This window comes from Budorcas taxicolor, chromosome 10, assembly GCF_023091745.1.
Source record: "Budorcas taxicolor isolate Tak-1 chromosome 10, Takin1.1, whole genome shotgun sequence".
NCBI lineage: Eukaryota > Metazoa > Chordata > Mammalia > Artiodactyla > Bovidae > Budorcas > Budorcas taxicolor.
In genome coordinates, this window is record NC_068919.1 from 99149943 (window position 1) to 99163382 (window position 13440).

Below are 13440 nucleotides of genomic sequence, written 5' to 3' on the forward strand. Positions count from 1 at the left end.
CTAGACCAACGGCCTTTCTCCGAGTTAATATTCAGAAAGAATACAAATGCCACATTTCTCTAGCCCTTGGTGGCAATTTTCCTACATAGATATATTTACACTCCTCATGGCTCATGGCTGCGCTCAGAATACAGACTTTTCTGTGGTCTTGAAAACCAAAGGGACCCACCCACATTGAAGGATGACCATACTAAGAACCCATCAGGCCTGCAAACCACTGTTTTGTAACCCTGCTCCCCAGTGGAAGCCCTCAAGCCAGCTTCAGAAACACCAAACGCAGGAAAAGGAAGTTCTTGACAACCGCCTGAACGCATGCAATTCGACAGCGCTCTCCGTTTAGGCAACGGCCACTTCCATACAACAAATTCACGTTCCTGAACATTTTCTCTTCACCGAGACACGTTTCACTTCCAAAAGAAAAACCTGAGCTCCGGCCCCCGAGGCTTACCTGACTCCTCTCTTTGTCCACTTTCTTAAAACATTTATTCAAGGACAGATTGTGTCTCACTGAGTTTTTCCACCCAGTAGGTGCATTTGCAAAATACGGAAAGTGTTCCAAGATCCAGTTGTAGATGTCCTTGACGGGCAGGCGCTTGGTGGGCGAGTCCTCGATGGCCATGAATATGAGGCAGCTGAAGGAGTAGGGGGGCTTGCAGTTGGGGTTCTGCCTGGCGTCGTAGGGCACGTCGGAGTGGGCGGGCGAGGGCGGCGGGTCGTCGTCGGGGTCCTGGACCGGGCTGACACTGCGCAGGACCGAGTCCCCGAAGCTCTTGAGCAGGTTCTTGCTCTCGTGCAGCCAGTTCAGGTTGGTCAGCTCCTCATCCTCCATGGCCCCCTCCTCTAGCCGGGTGTCGGGCAGGGGGAAGTCGAGGTCATCGTCTTCCTGCAGGGCCTTGGAGAAACCGCTGCCCCGGTAACGCTGACTCAGCCCGCTGGAGACGCTAATTCCTGAGCTTTCCGGCTTCTTGCTGGGAGGCATGACTGGACCCATTTACGTGAAGGCTCCTGAAACACAGGACACAGAGAAGATGAGTGGGGATCCGACGGCAGAGCGGCAGCCGCGGCCTCCCGCCCCGCCGGCTCGGTGGGCTCCCTGCCCCTCAGAGACGCCCCCTCACCGGCCCGCCAGGAGCAGCAGGAGCCGCCCGAGCCACGGTGGGCGATTGGGGCCGCTGGGCCCACGCACGGGGACCCGACGGCCCGCAAGGGCAAGAGCCGGGACGTTCGCAGCACCCTTCAGGGGCTCCTGCCTCGCGAGAAGAACGGGACGGGAGTGGGGACTGGGAGGCCACCACACCCAGCGGTTAGGGTCAGGAGTCAGGGTCAGGGTCAGGGTTAGTCCTGGGGACCCCCTGGCTGTCCTGCGGTAGCTGCTTAGCGCTCCCACTGCAGAAGCTGCAGGTTCCATCCCTGGTCGGGGAACTAAGATCCCCTCAAGTTGTGCGGCAAGGCCAAAAAACTAAACAAGGCCCGCCTGTGTAACAGCACAGGGGAACAGTATGCCATATCCTGTGATAAACCGAAACGGAAAGGAGTGTTAAAACCAATACATGTTACGTATAAAATCACATCGCTATACACCAGAAACTAACACAACATTGTAAATCAACTACACTGCAATAATTTTTAAAAAAGGGGGGTGAGGGGGATCCCACAAGGCCGTCTTCCTGATCCATGAAGCCTCGCACCGTGACCCTAGGAAAATCAGTTATTTCCTGCTTGCCTCTGTTTACCTGCTTTACATGAAAATGTACACGATTATTTCGAGCCTCACAATAAACACCACTAAATAAGTGTGGCCACAACCCAGGTCACTTTGGGTGACAGGTCTTACTATTTACCTTTCTCAAGGAAACAAAAAAAGACACACCTTAAAGCTTAAGGCCTGCTGTTTCAGGTTAAGTTCAGCTGTTTCCGTGCGAAGACCATCACAACTGCCTGGGAATTAAAACTGGCTGTGGTGAAAACCACTTTAATAGCGTTTTATTTGATTCCCCTCCCCCCGCAAGTCATGACCTAAATCTACAACTTTAATAACATTTGGCAAGTCTAAAGAGTGATGGCAACCCACTCCAGTATTCTTGCCTGGAGAATCCCAGGGACAGAGGAACCTAGTGGGCTGCCATCTATGGGGTCGCACAGAGTCGGACACGACTGAAGCGACTTAGCAGCAGCAGCAGCAGCAGCAGCTAAGAGTGATGCCAAATTATTCTGTGGATTCAAAGTGGAGGAGGAAGCACAGTTAATTTCGTTGGGACACTACACTCTGAACAAAAAGTGAGCGCTGTCAGACACCACGCAAATAAAGAGGAATGTGAAGATGAGCCATCAGCTGAAATTAAAATCAGTGCAAAAAGTCAGGAGAGCAGCCAGGAGCTTCAAGAAAGAAGGCAAATCCAACAAAAACTGCTAAGGGTTCTATTCTGCTCCTCCCCCATTTTTATCAACAGCCTAGCACAGGAGGGAAAATATCTGAGGAGGAAAGACAATGGGGGTGACAGGTCCACACACAGGGTGACCCAGCAGCTACAAAGCACGTGCATCCCTCGAGCGAGATAGAACGAGAGGCAGAAAGAAGAGGAGAGAAGGAAAGGTCTCCCACCCTCCCACAGCGTGCTGGGTGTAAGAAGGCTGGCTGTTTTATCGTCCACCCCAGCCCTGGGCTTCCCTGGTGGCTCAGACATTAAAGAATCCACCTGCAATGCGGGAGACCTGGGTTCAATCCCCTGGAGGAGGGCATGGCAACCCACTCCAGTATTCCTGCCTGGAGAACCCCATGGACAGGGGAGCCACGGGGTCGCAAAGAGTCAGCCATGGCTGAGAGACTAAGCACGCCCCTCCCCCGCCGAGTAACACCATGCAGGCTACTCAGAAAAAAAGAAAAGAGAAACATAAGCGCAGCGAAAGCAAAGATGGGACCATTCCGCGGCTCCGAAAGCTCACTGCCACCACGCCTAAAACAACTGCCACTTCAGCTGGGGGAGCTCTAGGAAGCATATGCGGGGCACTGGGGCACTGGAGACCCAAAGGCGCCTGAGAGCTGGTGGCGCCACCCCCACCCCACAACCCCCACCCCACACCCCCCTACCCCTGGGAGACGCAGGCTGAGGGGAGGCCAAGGTGGATGGACAGCCTGCAGACAGAAGGCCTGGGCGGGGGCCGGGGGGCTCTCTGGAGCTGCCCTGAAACGTCCAACTGTTAGAAGAGAAAAAGTTTTCACAGGCACCAAAGTCCCATGGAAGCAGGTAGTTCAGATACCTCGGGTACATCCACAGGGAATGTTTTTCATCAAATAGGGAGGCTACTCTGAGTAGTACAGGATACCTATTAAAGAATCATCTAGTGTTTTCAATTTGGAGGTAAGACAGAGACCAGCTTGATACTGCTTTTACAGTCTTTGTAAACAAATCAAGGCTAGGCTTGTCCTCTCAAAGTTTTCACAGGACTCCCCTCATCAAATAAACTAATTTTCTGATAACAAGGAATATCCACACAGTCGAGTACAGAAGAGAAAAAAACAAAATGACCCAGCCGCTGAAGTCAACTTTAGCTCCACAGGAAAAAAGTTTTACGTCTCCTGAGCTACCAAACAGGAAAATTATATCATGGCTGACAGTAAAGTAATTTAATTGCACTGTTGCTATGACAACATGCTTCTCTTTCTTTTTAATTTGCTTGTCAGTAGCTTCCCAAACGAACTAACATGCTATTCTCCATGTTTCCTTTTGTTTTAAACAAACACTGCCAGCAATACGGTTTTCTTAGGAAAGCGGCGCTGCCCAGAGGAGAAGGTTCAGGGGCTCAGCACCCCTGGGTCGCTCGCAGGCTGTGTGTTCTGGTGGCCCCTATGCTGGCCAGCTGTTAAGTACACCACCGTAAATCCACATTTTACAGCGACCGCATCAAGAGCTGCTGACCGCTACCGTTCCCAGAAACCACACTGAGGAGTTCTCCATTATGATCTCTAACGACATAATTCGCCAAATCTTTTTTTTCCTACTATTCTTTAGAAGCGGGGGGGGGCGGGGAAGAATCCAGATCATGTGAGTCTGCAGTTCAGCAAACATTTTCCATCGGCTGCCAGTAAGGCTGTTCGCCGGATCCGCAAATGTCCACCACTGACCTCCTTACAACTTTTCAGTTAGCTATTGGCTACGTTCCGCACAAGCACACCTTCCTGCTTGTTTGTGACTTGCTGGGTTTCGTTATCCTTTTTTTTTTTTTTTTTCCTTTTTTTCATGGAGAAAATGCAGCAGAAAAGCTCATTCCTTGCCCACTGCCAGAGGGCTGCAAATAACTGACAAAGGCATGAGTGGCCCAGCTCCGAACAGATGGTCAATGCGAACTTTAAAAAGTTGAGAATTCACCCCCGCCCCCCCCAAACGGAGCAGGGCAGTGGCGAGTTTGGGGTGTTGGGGGGGGCGGTACCCCCTCCGCGCACGCGCACACGCGCTTTGCTCCCTCGCCGACGGTCCATGTCAAAAACATTTCCAGGGGACCTGCGGGCGCGGCGATTGGCGGCGGCCCGCGTCCATCAGCGGCGTTGCCGGGCGACGGGGAAACCGCTCCTCGCCCCGCCGGCCCGGCCCTCCGGAGCCCGCATGCCTTCACTGCCGGTCAGACGGCACCAGCCTTTTATCGGCCGCCCCGGGCCCGAGAAACACATCGGGGGAAGCCTGCCGCCCCCCAGCTCCTCCGGGGCCCAAGGGGGGCTTCAGGGAGGGGCCGGGGTGACCAGGACTCGGGCCTCGGGAGACTCTGCCGGTGCCAAGCTTGCACAGTCTGGGGGTGGGGGTGGGGGGAATCTTTGTTAGGAGCCCGTCTCTCTTCTGGGGTCTCCCCTTGATCAGCACCCCCAGCCCCGGCCCGGGTCGGGGGTCCCGCCGATACCCCCAAGTCCGGCCCTTTTTTGGGGAAGTCGGGGCACCGGGGAAAACAGCCCGCACGTCGGGGCCAGGAGCCTCTTCGCACCGGGCAACTTCCCCGGGGCTCCGGGGCTCCCGTGTCCCCCGCCGGGCCGGGCCCCCCCAACCCCGCGGCCCTCGCCCCCGGGGACTGCGCAGCCCCCGGGTCGGCCGCCTCCGGGACGGTCCCCCGGAGCGGAGCGCGCGCGCGCGCCCCGAGCCGACCGACCCCGCGCGGGCGCGGACTCACCTGGCCGGAGCGGGGCGCGGGGGCGCGGGGGCGCCGCGGCCCTTCAGCGGGAGCCCACAAACTTTGGCGGGCGCGCGGCGGGCATGGCTCGGGAGCCCGGCCGAGGGCGCGCGGGCGCGGCGCTGCGAGCGCGGGGCGGCGGGCGGCGGGGGGCGGCCGCGGGCGCGGGCGGCAGGGGCGCGGGGGTCGCGGCGCGGCATGGGACCTGCGGCCTCCGCCGGGCGCGCCGCGCGTCCTCCCGCCGGCCCGCCGCTCTCCCCGCCCCGTCCCGCCTCCCGCTCGCCTCCGCCGCGGCGAGAAATTGTTTCCACTGCAAACAAAAAAAGGCGACACATGACCAGGCGGGAGGCGGGGGGAGCGGAGGGGAGGGCGGCGCGCAGGGGCGGAGGGAGCGGGAGAGACGGAAAACGTGGGCCGGGCCGCCAGCGGCCGGAGGCGCCGGGCGCGGGCCCGCCGGGGCGGCCCCTGCCCGCGCCCCGGGCGCACAGCCGGCCGGGCCCCCACGGCCTCGGCGCTGCCCCGGCGCGCACGGAGCCCGGGCCGCGCGCACGGGCTGCCCGCGGGCCCGCGGGCTGGAGGCGGCGGGCGCGGCGGGCTCTGCGACCCCGAGCAGCCGCGACCGTGGGCGGCGGGGCTGGCGGGGCGCGCGGCCTGTCCCTTCCCTGCGCTCTGGCCACGCGGGCGGCCGGGCGCTGAGCCTCTGGCAACGTGTCGCCGGAACGCTCCTACCCCATCCGCGCGCCTTACATGGCTCGAAAGTAAAAATAAAAAGAATTACGATGCGGGCGAGGCTTGCGAGGGGGAGACGAGATTCCACTGCTCCCCAACTCCGGCGCCCTGGCGGGACTCCCGGGGCCGCCCCGGCCCTCCTCCAGCGGCCGCCCCGTGCCCCCGGGGAGGAAGGGCACAAAGGCAATGCCGCCTCCCGCCCAGGGGGCTGCCCCTGGGGGCTGCCCGCCGGCGTCCGGCTGCCCGGGGAGGGAGGGTGGCCATTCCAGGTTACAGAGCCGGAGGCCCATCCTGAGGGCCAAACCTTGGGGCCTCCGGCGCGTTGTGCCCAACTCCCTGGCCGCCTTCTGAGCCTCCAGCGAAAACAAGGCTCCGGTCCTCCACGCTTAGAGCGCTCGAGCCACACCGACAAATCGCAGGGCCGCCACTCCGAGTCTTCAGGCGCCTCCGAAGGTGGGCCACCCGCCTGCTGCAGCCGCACCAGGCAGCCTTTGGAGGGACAGAAAGGGGAGTCCCACAGGTCACCCTAGTGGCGACATAAATAAAAATAGGGCTGCACCCCGGCTCCCACCGCCCCCTCCCACCCCCTGAAACCAAGTCAGTAGATTCCTCTACAGAAGGAAACACCAGTCGCTGCGGCCACCTCTCCCCCGCTACCTGAACCAAAGGCCAGGCCCTTTTGAGCGCTTGGAAAGCTGCAGAAAAACCAGTGAGAAGGCCCTCCAGCTTGCAGTACCTTGTAACTTAGCCAAAGGGGGCGAAAAATCCCACGGGTTTCTGAAACGTTTTAATTTCCAAAGATTAAGGGAACTCCGATCCATCTGAGGAGTCATTCCCCTTCTCAGCTACAAGATGGTGGGTGGTAAGTTTTCAGCAGGACACTCACCAGCAGACCTTACTGCTTAGCCGTGGGAAGGGAAATCCCACCCACCTGGGAGGTGGTTCAGCCCTGGCCCGGGGCAGGGGAGGTCACCCGGCCCCACCTCTTTAATTACCGAGCACTCTGTCTACCCCGAGTCACTAAGCAAAAGGCATGTGGCAAGAGGGGCGAACTAGGTGTATCCCAAGTCCTGAGCGCGAGATTCTAAAGGTCAGAGGTGGTGGCACAAACAGGACAGGAGCTCAGTCTTGTCCGCGAACCTCCATCCGCCTGTCAATCGGGGCTGGTGAATCCCTCCTCAGAGGAACCAAGAGACCCTGGTCCAGACCCGGGCTGGCTCCAGCTCAGTCCGGTCACTGAGTCGTGCCCGACTCTGCAACCCCATGGACGGCAGCCCGCCAGGCCTCCCTGTCCATCACCGACTTCCGTGCTGGCTTGGAGAGGAAGAAATGGCCGTCCTGGGTGCCCCCCTTCCGCACCCGTCCCCGCCACCCAGTCCCCACCGCACTCGCAGGGGAGCCAGACCTCTCTGCGGGAAGCAGGGGCGGCAGGCGTTCCCAGCCCGAGCCCTCCCTTCCTGCTCAGCGCTCAGAAGGAAGGGCCGCGAGCACGTGGCTATTGCGTAAGGGCCTTGTCTGAACCAGCCACCCGACGAGAACCAAAACTTAGAGGCGAGCGAGCTCTGGGCCAGGAGCAGCCCTGAGTGGCGGGCGGAGCCAGGGAGGGAAGCTGCCTTCCCCGAGCTCGCCTCTTTCCTTTCCATGGCTTCTCGTTGCTTCCATTCTCCAACTTGTTTCCTCATCTCTCCCGTTGCTGGTGAGAGGCATGAGAAGGTGTGATGCCTGCAGAGGGAGGGGTGGGTGCGCCAGGTGGCCCGTCTGTCTGAAGGGGGCACCCAGATGTTTGCTGAAAACCGGTGGGAGGCTGAAAGGGGTCTGCCCATCTTGTCACTCCAGAGACCTCCTGGCTCTAGGACCTGCTCCAGGACAAAGGTCAGGAGCCAGATTTGCTCAGAAACAACCTCATTCTCGTTCCCTTCGTGAGCTTTCGGGAAACACCCTTGAGCCTTAGAGCCTGAAAAGTCTCAGAGAAATGGGTGGAACTGTTTAAAGCACTGTTTTACAAACAGAATCCTATGTGCGCTCTAGAACTCACTTTGGGCACCACCTGGTCCCAGACTGGGGACGATGAGACCTTCCCACAGCCCCACCTGGGCTGAGAGCATTAGGGTCTGGGAGTAGGAGGGTGGGCTGCCAGCCCAGGCAGGCCCCAGTCCTGGTGGGACCCCCTAGTCCTCATGGGACCCCAGGTTCCTCCTCTGCGGAGACGAACGACCCCCCACCACCACCCTTGGTGTTCTGCACCTTCTTCTCCAGCAAGGTCCTCTGCCCTGGACCCGTGAGGTCCCTCCCCCATCCCGGGTTATTCAGCCAACCTGATTACTTATGTAAAGCCCCGGGATCCCGCCTGAGGCTGGAACATCGGAATAAATGCAGTGGGAGAGGGCTGCTTATGAGAAGGCCCGCGAGCACGCTGCAGCACTCAGTCATATGTCATATCCATGGGCTGCAGCCCGCCAGGCCCCTCCGACACGGGATTCTCCAGGCCGGAGTCCTGGAGTGGGCGGCCATGTCTGCCTCGGGGGAATCTTCCCGCCCCAGGGCTCAACCCCGAGTCTCCCGTCTCTTGCACCGGCAGGTGGGCTCTCTACCACTATTGCCAGCTGGGAATCCCCCAGGGAATGTCCCCTGAGGGACAGTCAAGCACGAGGAGGAATCCGAGGCAGGTCTGCAAAGAGGGTCTTCTCAACAGGATCCTTCAAACTGACCAGGGAAAAGGGTACCCGAGTGGGAGGCTGAGTCAGCTCGAGCCGCAAAGCTGGCCGAGGGAAAGCGGAGCGCCCTCGGACGGTTCCCTCCGGCTCCTTCCCTCTGAGACCTCGCTGTCTTCCCTGCTTCGCTCTGTGTGTCCGTTCCCCTCTCCTCCCTGAAGGCCAGCCTCTTCTGCTCACTGAGGATCACACACGGCTGCCAGCAGCACCAAGGGCAGGGGACCTGAGAGCCAGCACCCACTGCCTTCGACCACGTCCGCCTCCCACCACACCGTTCAGGTTCCCAGGGGAAGAATCACACTGGCTTGGGCTGATTCGGGTCACTCTGCCCTTCGCCCCATCCCTTCCTAACAGCGGAGGCAGAAGGTTTGGTGGAACCACCTGGATGAGAGGACGCAGGAAGAGAGGGGAGACGGCTGTGGAAGGAGACTGTCTAATAAACACGGGCCCCTGTTTGACTCGTAGAAATGGGGAAGGGACCTTCCAGACCTGAGCTTCTCAGGTAGGAATGCCTGGGGAGCCACACCGGTGGGTCGGAAACCTCCTGGGCCAGACACAGCTGTGTGCATTTTGAGAAAGCACCCCAGCACAAACTGCTTTTAAAGCCAGGACAAATGAATGGCACACGTACATTCCTCACCGGTGACACGACGGTATCAGAATATCCATTCATTCCCTGAACAAACACACTGAGTGCCCACCGAGTGTGTGGCATAGTTAAGTGCCAGGGATACAAGGCCTCTGTCCCTTACAGAACAGGCCTATTAGCGGATAAGCATGGAAACATCCCATCACAAAACTCCTTGAATGCGAAGGTGAGCCATTTATGCGCAGGAATCAGAGGGCAAGAACTCACTGAGTATCTCTGAATCCAGAAGTTGCTCTGTCAGGAATATGCATTAAAAAGAAGAACAGCTTGCCTCCAGTAGGTGAATAAGTCCTAGAGCCCTCATACAGGGCACGGGGATTACAGACGACAGAACTGTATTTATAAGCATGAGACCCGCTAAGTGACTAGATCTTAATTATTCCCAACACTGGAAGAAATGCTCATTATGTGACACAGTAGAGGGGTTAGCTAAGGATAATGGCGATCATGCTTCAGTATAGACGGACCAAACGAGTATGCTGCACGCCTTAGGCCCACGCGTGTTACAGGTCAAAGATCCTTCGATTTTAAAACGGAAGAATAGGATCATGGATCCAAGATAAGACTGGGGAACGGAAAGGAAGAAATGGAAGACCAAAAGCACGTAGCAGTCCTGTTACCGGCTCAGCGTGTCCGACTCTCTGTGATCCCGAGGACTGTGGCCCGCCAGGCTCCTCTGTCCATGGGATTCTCCAGGCAAGAATTCTGGAGTGGGCTGCCATTCCCTTCTCCAGGGGATCTTCCCAACCCAGGGATCGCATCCACGTTTTGCACACTGCAGGCAGATTCTTTCCCATCTGAGCTGCAGGGAAGTCCACAGTAATCCATACAAAAGGCTTCCCAGGTGGTGCTAGTGGTAAAGAACCTACCTGGCAAAGCAGGAGATGTCAGAGAAGAGATTCAGGTTCAATCCCTGGGTCAGGAAGATCCCTTGGAAGAGGGCATAGCCACCCACGCCAGTACTCCTGCCTATAGAGTCCTATGGTCAGGGGCGCTTGGCGGGCTACAGTCCACAGGGTCACACAGAGTTGGACACGACTGATGTGACCGAGCACAATCCATACTGAACAAAACAAAGGTTATCTTTTTTAATGTTTCTTAATAAAAAAAGTTAAAATATTAAAACAGTAGTTTCCTCTTGGTGTTAAGAGTTACGGGGTAATTTTTGTTTTGGGCTTCCTCTTTCCTACTTGTCTGTATGTTCCACTTTTTCTACAATAAGCACCTAACACATTTATAATGTTCTAATGAAAATCACTGCAGATGGTGACTGCAGCCATGAACTTAAAAGACGCTTACTCCTTCGAAGGAAAGATATGACCAACCTAGATAGCATATTCAAAAGCAGAGACATTACTTTGCCAACAAAGGTCCCTCTAGTCAAGGATGTGGTTTTTCCAGTGGTCACGTATGGATGTGAGAGTTGGACTGTGAAGAAGGCTGAGCGCCGAACAATTGATGCTTTTGAACTGTGGTGTTGGAGAAGACTTGAGAGTCCCTTGTACTGCAAGGAGATCCAACCAGTCCATTCTGAAGGAGATCAGCCCTGGGATTCCTTTGGAAGGAATGATGCTACAGCTGAAACTCCAATACTTTGGCCACCTCACACGAAGAGTTGACTCACTGGAAAAGACTCTGATGTTTGGAGGGACTGGGGGCAAGAGGAGAAGGGGATGACAGAGGATGAGATGGTTGGATGGCATCACTGACTCGATGGACGTGAGTTTGAGTGAACTCCGGGAGTTGGTGATGGACAGGGAGGCCTGGCGTGCTGCGATTCATGGGGTCGCAAAGAGTTGGACACGACTGAGCGACTGAACTGAACTGAAACTCAGCATGTTGGCCCGCAGCCCCAGAGTTTCAGATTCAGTATATCTGAGCTGGGGCCTGAGAATTCACATCTCTCACAAGCTCCCAGGTGCTGCTGCTGGTCCACGGACCACACTTTGGGAACCACTAAATTAGAGAACAGTCAGGGAGTCTGGAAAAATATGAATGTAGGAGAGGCTTCACAGGAAGAACCAAGTGAATCCATCAAATGACTGAATATGATAGGAGATGGAGAGATTATGGTCAAAGATAGCTCCTTAATCATGGGTTGACTAAGTCTCTTGAGTTAACATGTGAGGATGCCATCCACAATAGTGAACCAGTTCCTCACTTCCTTCCCTCCTGTGCAGAAGGAAGAGATACCCAGGACCACAGCTGGAAGACTTTCCATCTTTGGGTGACTGCTGAAGGCTTGATCGAGCATTCTCTGGGCTTCCCGGTCATCCCCTCTTGGGGTTTTCCTCTTGTGCGTTCTTGGCATTTATATGACAGATGCTGAAGAGTGGAGCCTAGAAAAAGGCTCATTAGATTTTCTCCAGCAGGGAAGAGAGTCAGGAGGCTTATCTGAGGAGGGACGGGAGGCTGTGGAGTGAGGGGAAGTACCGCTGACCTCAGACAGGGACATTCCACTAGCGCAGGCGCCAGAGCGGAGCGCACCGTGTCACCTGCGAGGGGCAACAGGGAAAATACCGAACCTGTCAGCTCCTCTTCGAGCACGAACAAAAGTGTGCTCTGATGATCCAGAATCCAGATGTCGTCAACTCATCCAGTCAGAAAGTATTTATTCATAAGCATCTGGCTACACTGTGCCCTGCACTGTATGGAGGGCACTAGGGGAAGTAAACGACGTGCTGCTTGCCCTCAAGGATGGGGAAGCCCAGGCATGCTCCTGCTGGTCCAGTGCTAACACTCCACACTCCCAACGCAGGGGCCACAAGTTCGATCCCTGGTCCGGGAACTAGATCCCACATGCCTCAGTTGAGAGTCCCCGTGCCACAGCTAAGACCCTGTGCAGTCAAATCAATAAATATTGGGGGAAAAAAAAGATGGGGGAGATTCAGTGAGCATTTTTGAAGTGACCTCAAACACGAACAGAGCCTAATACCGGACTACAGCTGATGTGGCTTAGTGGCCTGGGACGACGTTTGTCTTCTCACTTCGCCACATACTAGCCGGGTAACCTTAATCAAGGTGCGGAACTTCTTTTTCTCCACCTGGTTTCCTCATCTTAAAATAGTGTGGGGGGAGGGGGAGGGGCGGGGGGGATGGAGGACACACACAAGACCCACTTCGTAGGGTTGTGACGAAGATCAAATGAGTGGGTGTTCATAAAATACATACGAGGGTGAGTGCCCGGCACCTAGAGCTAGTTTTGTTAAGTAAATAGATTAAAAGCAAAATACTGACACATTTGAGTACAAAACAATTCAAACTTGTTATGTAGGACCAGAGGTCATGAATCAAGTTCAAAGACAAAAAGATTTTTTAAAAAACCAGCCATTTGTCATATAGGAAAAAAGGTTAATATTTTAAATCTATAACTCTTACAGCTCAATGAGAAAATTATCACCCTGATGAGAAAAGGGACAAATTCACAAGAGGAGAAACATAAATGGAAATATACCCATGCAAAGATACACAACTTCAGTTAAAAAAAAGAAAAAGGAAATCACAGGAATGCCAATTCAAGCAATTGTGAGAGCTCATTTCATCTATCAGATTGGCACAGACTTAAAAAGAATAAGCATACCAATGCCAGTGGGGGTGTCAGAGGAACATGATTTGGTATAACTGTTTAAGAGGAACATCTGATGAGCTGAATTAAAATGAAAGTGAGCATGGCCACTGACTCAGTTTCCATCCTCTAGGAATTTATCCTAAGAAGACACCCGAGCAAGACAGGAAACTTCCCCACCAGCCTGCGAACCCCCATGAGACAATAAGCACCATGGCAGCCAGATTCGTGCCTATTTTATTCAGCGACGTACTCAAGCCCTTGCTCAGCGTCTGACACACAGAAGACACTCAGTCAATATGTATTGAGTGAGGGCGCTGAAATATGCAACAGCGTTTTCTGCAGAATTTTGTTGGGACGTTGTTTAAAGTTACGGAAACTTGGAAGCTGCCAAAAAGGAGACTAGAGGTATTAGAGGTATGCTGTCAAATTACACGGGCCACACTCGCCCCTGTTCCCCTTGTGCCCTTCTCTCTGCATTTTCCAGTCATTTTAAGCAAAGCCTTCCTTTTTCTGAATCACTTTCACATTCTTATACACTGTATGTGTGAAACCATTTGCAAACATTTCATAATGTAAGAGTTTGGGGGAAAATAGATGTGTTGGCAAAGCTTTTGACCAAATTGAAGCAT

The 13440-nt window shown here is 55.5% G+C and overlaps 1 protein-coding gene across 6 annotated transcripts in view; it reads right to left on the bottom strand.

Moving 5' to 3' along the window:
* FOXN3 (forkhead box N3) overlaps window positions 1–13440 on the bottom strand; it is a 450721-nt gene that overhangs the window by 252553 nt on the left and 184728 nt on the right. For 5 of the 6 annotated variants that reach the window (XM_052646565.1, XM_052646570.1, XM_052646567.1 and 2 more), the window contains one exon: window positions 449–1005. In XM_052646565.1, coding sequence (XP_052502525.1) covers window positions 449–991 — 543 coding nt within the window. In that variant the 5' untranslated portion in view covers window positions 992–1005. Of the gene's footprint in view, window positions 1–448; window positions 1006–5154; window positions 5248–13440 lie in introns of those variants that run through there. The other variant, XM_052646569.1, reaches the window with a different exon arrangement.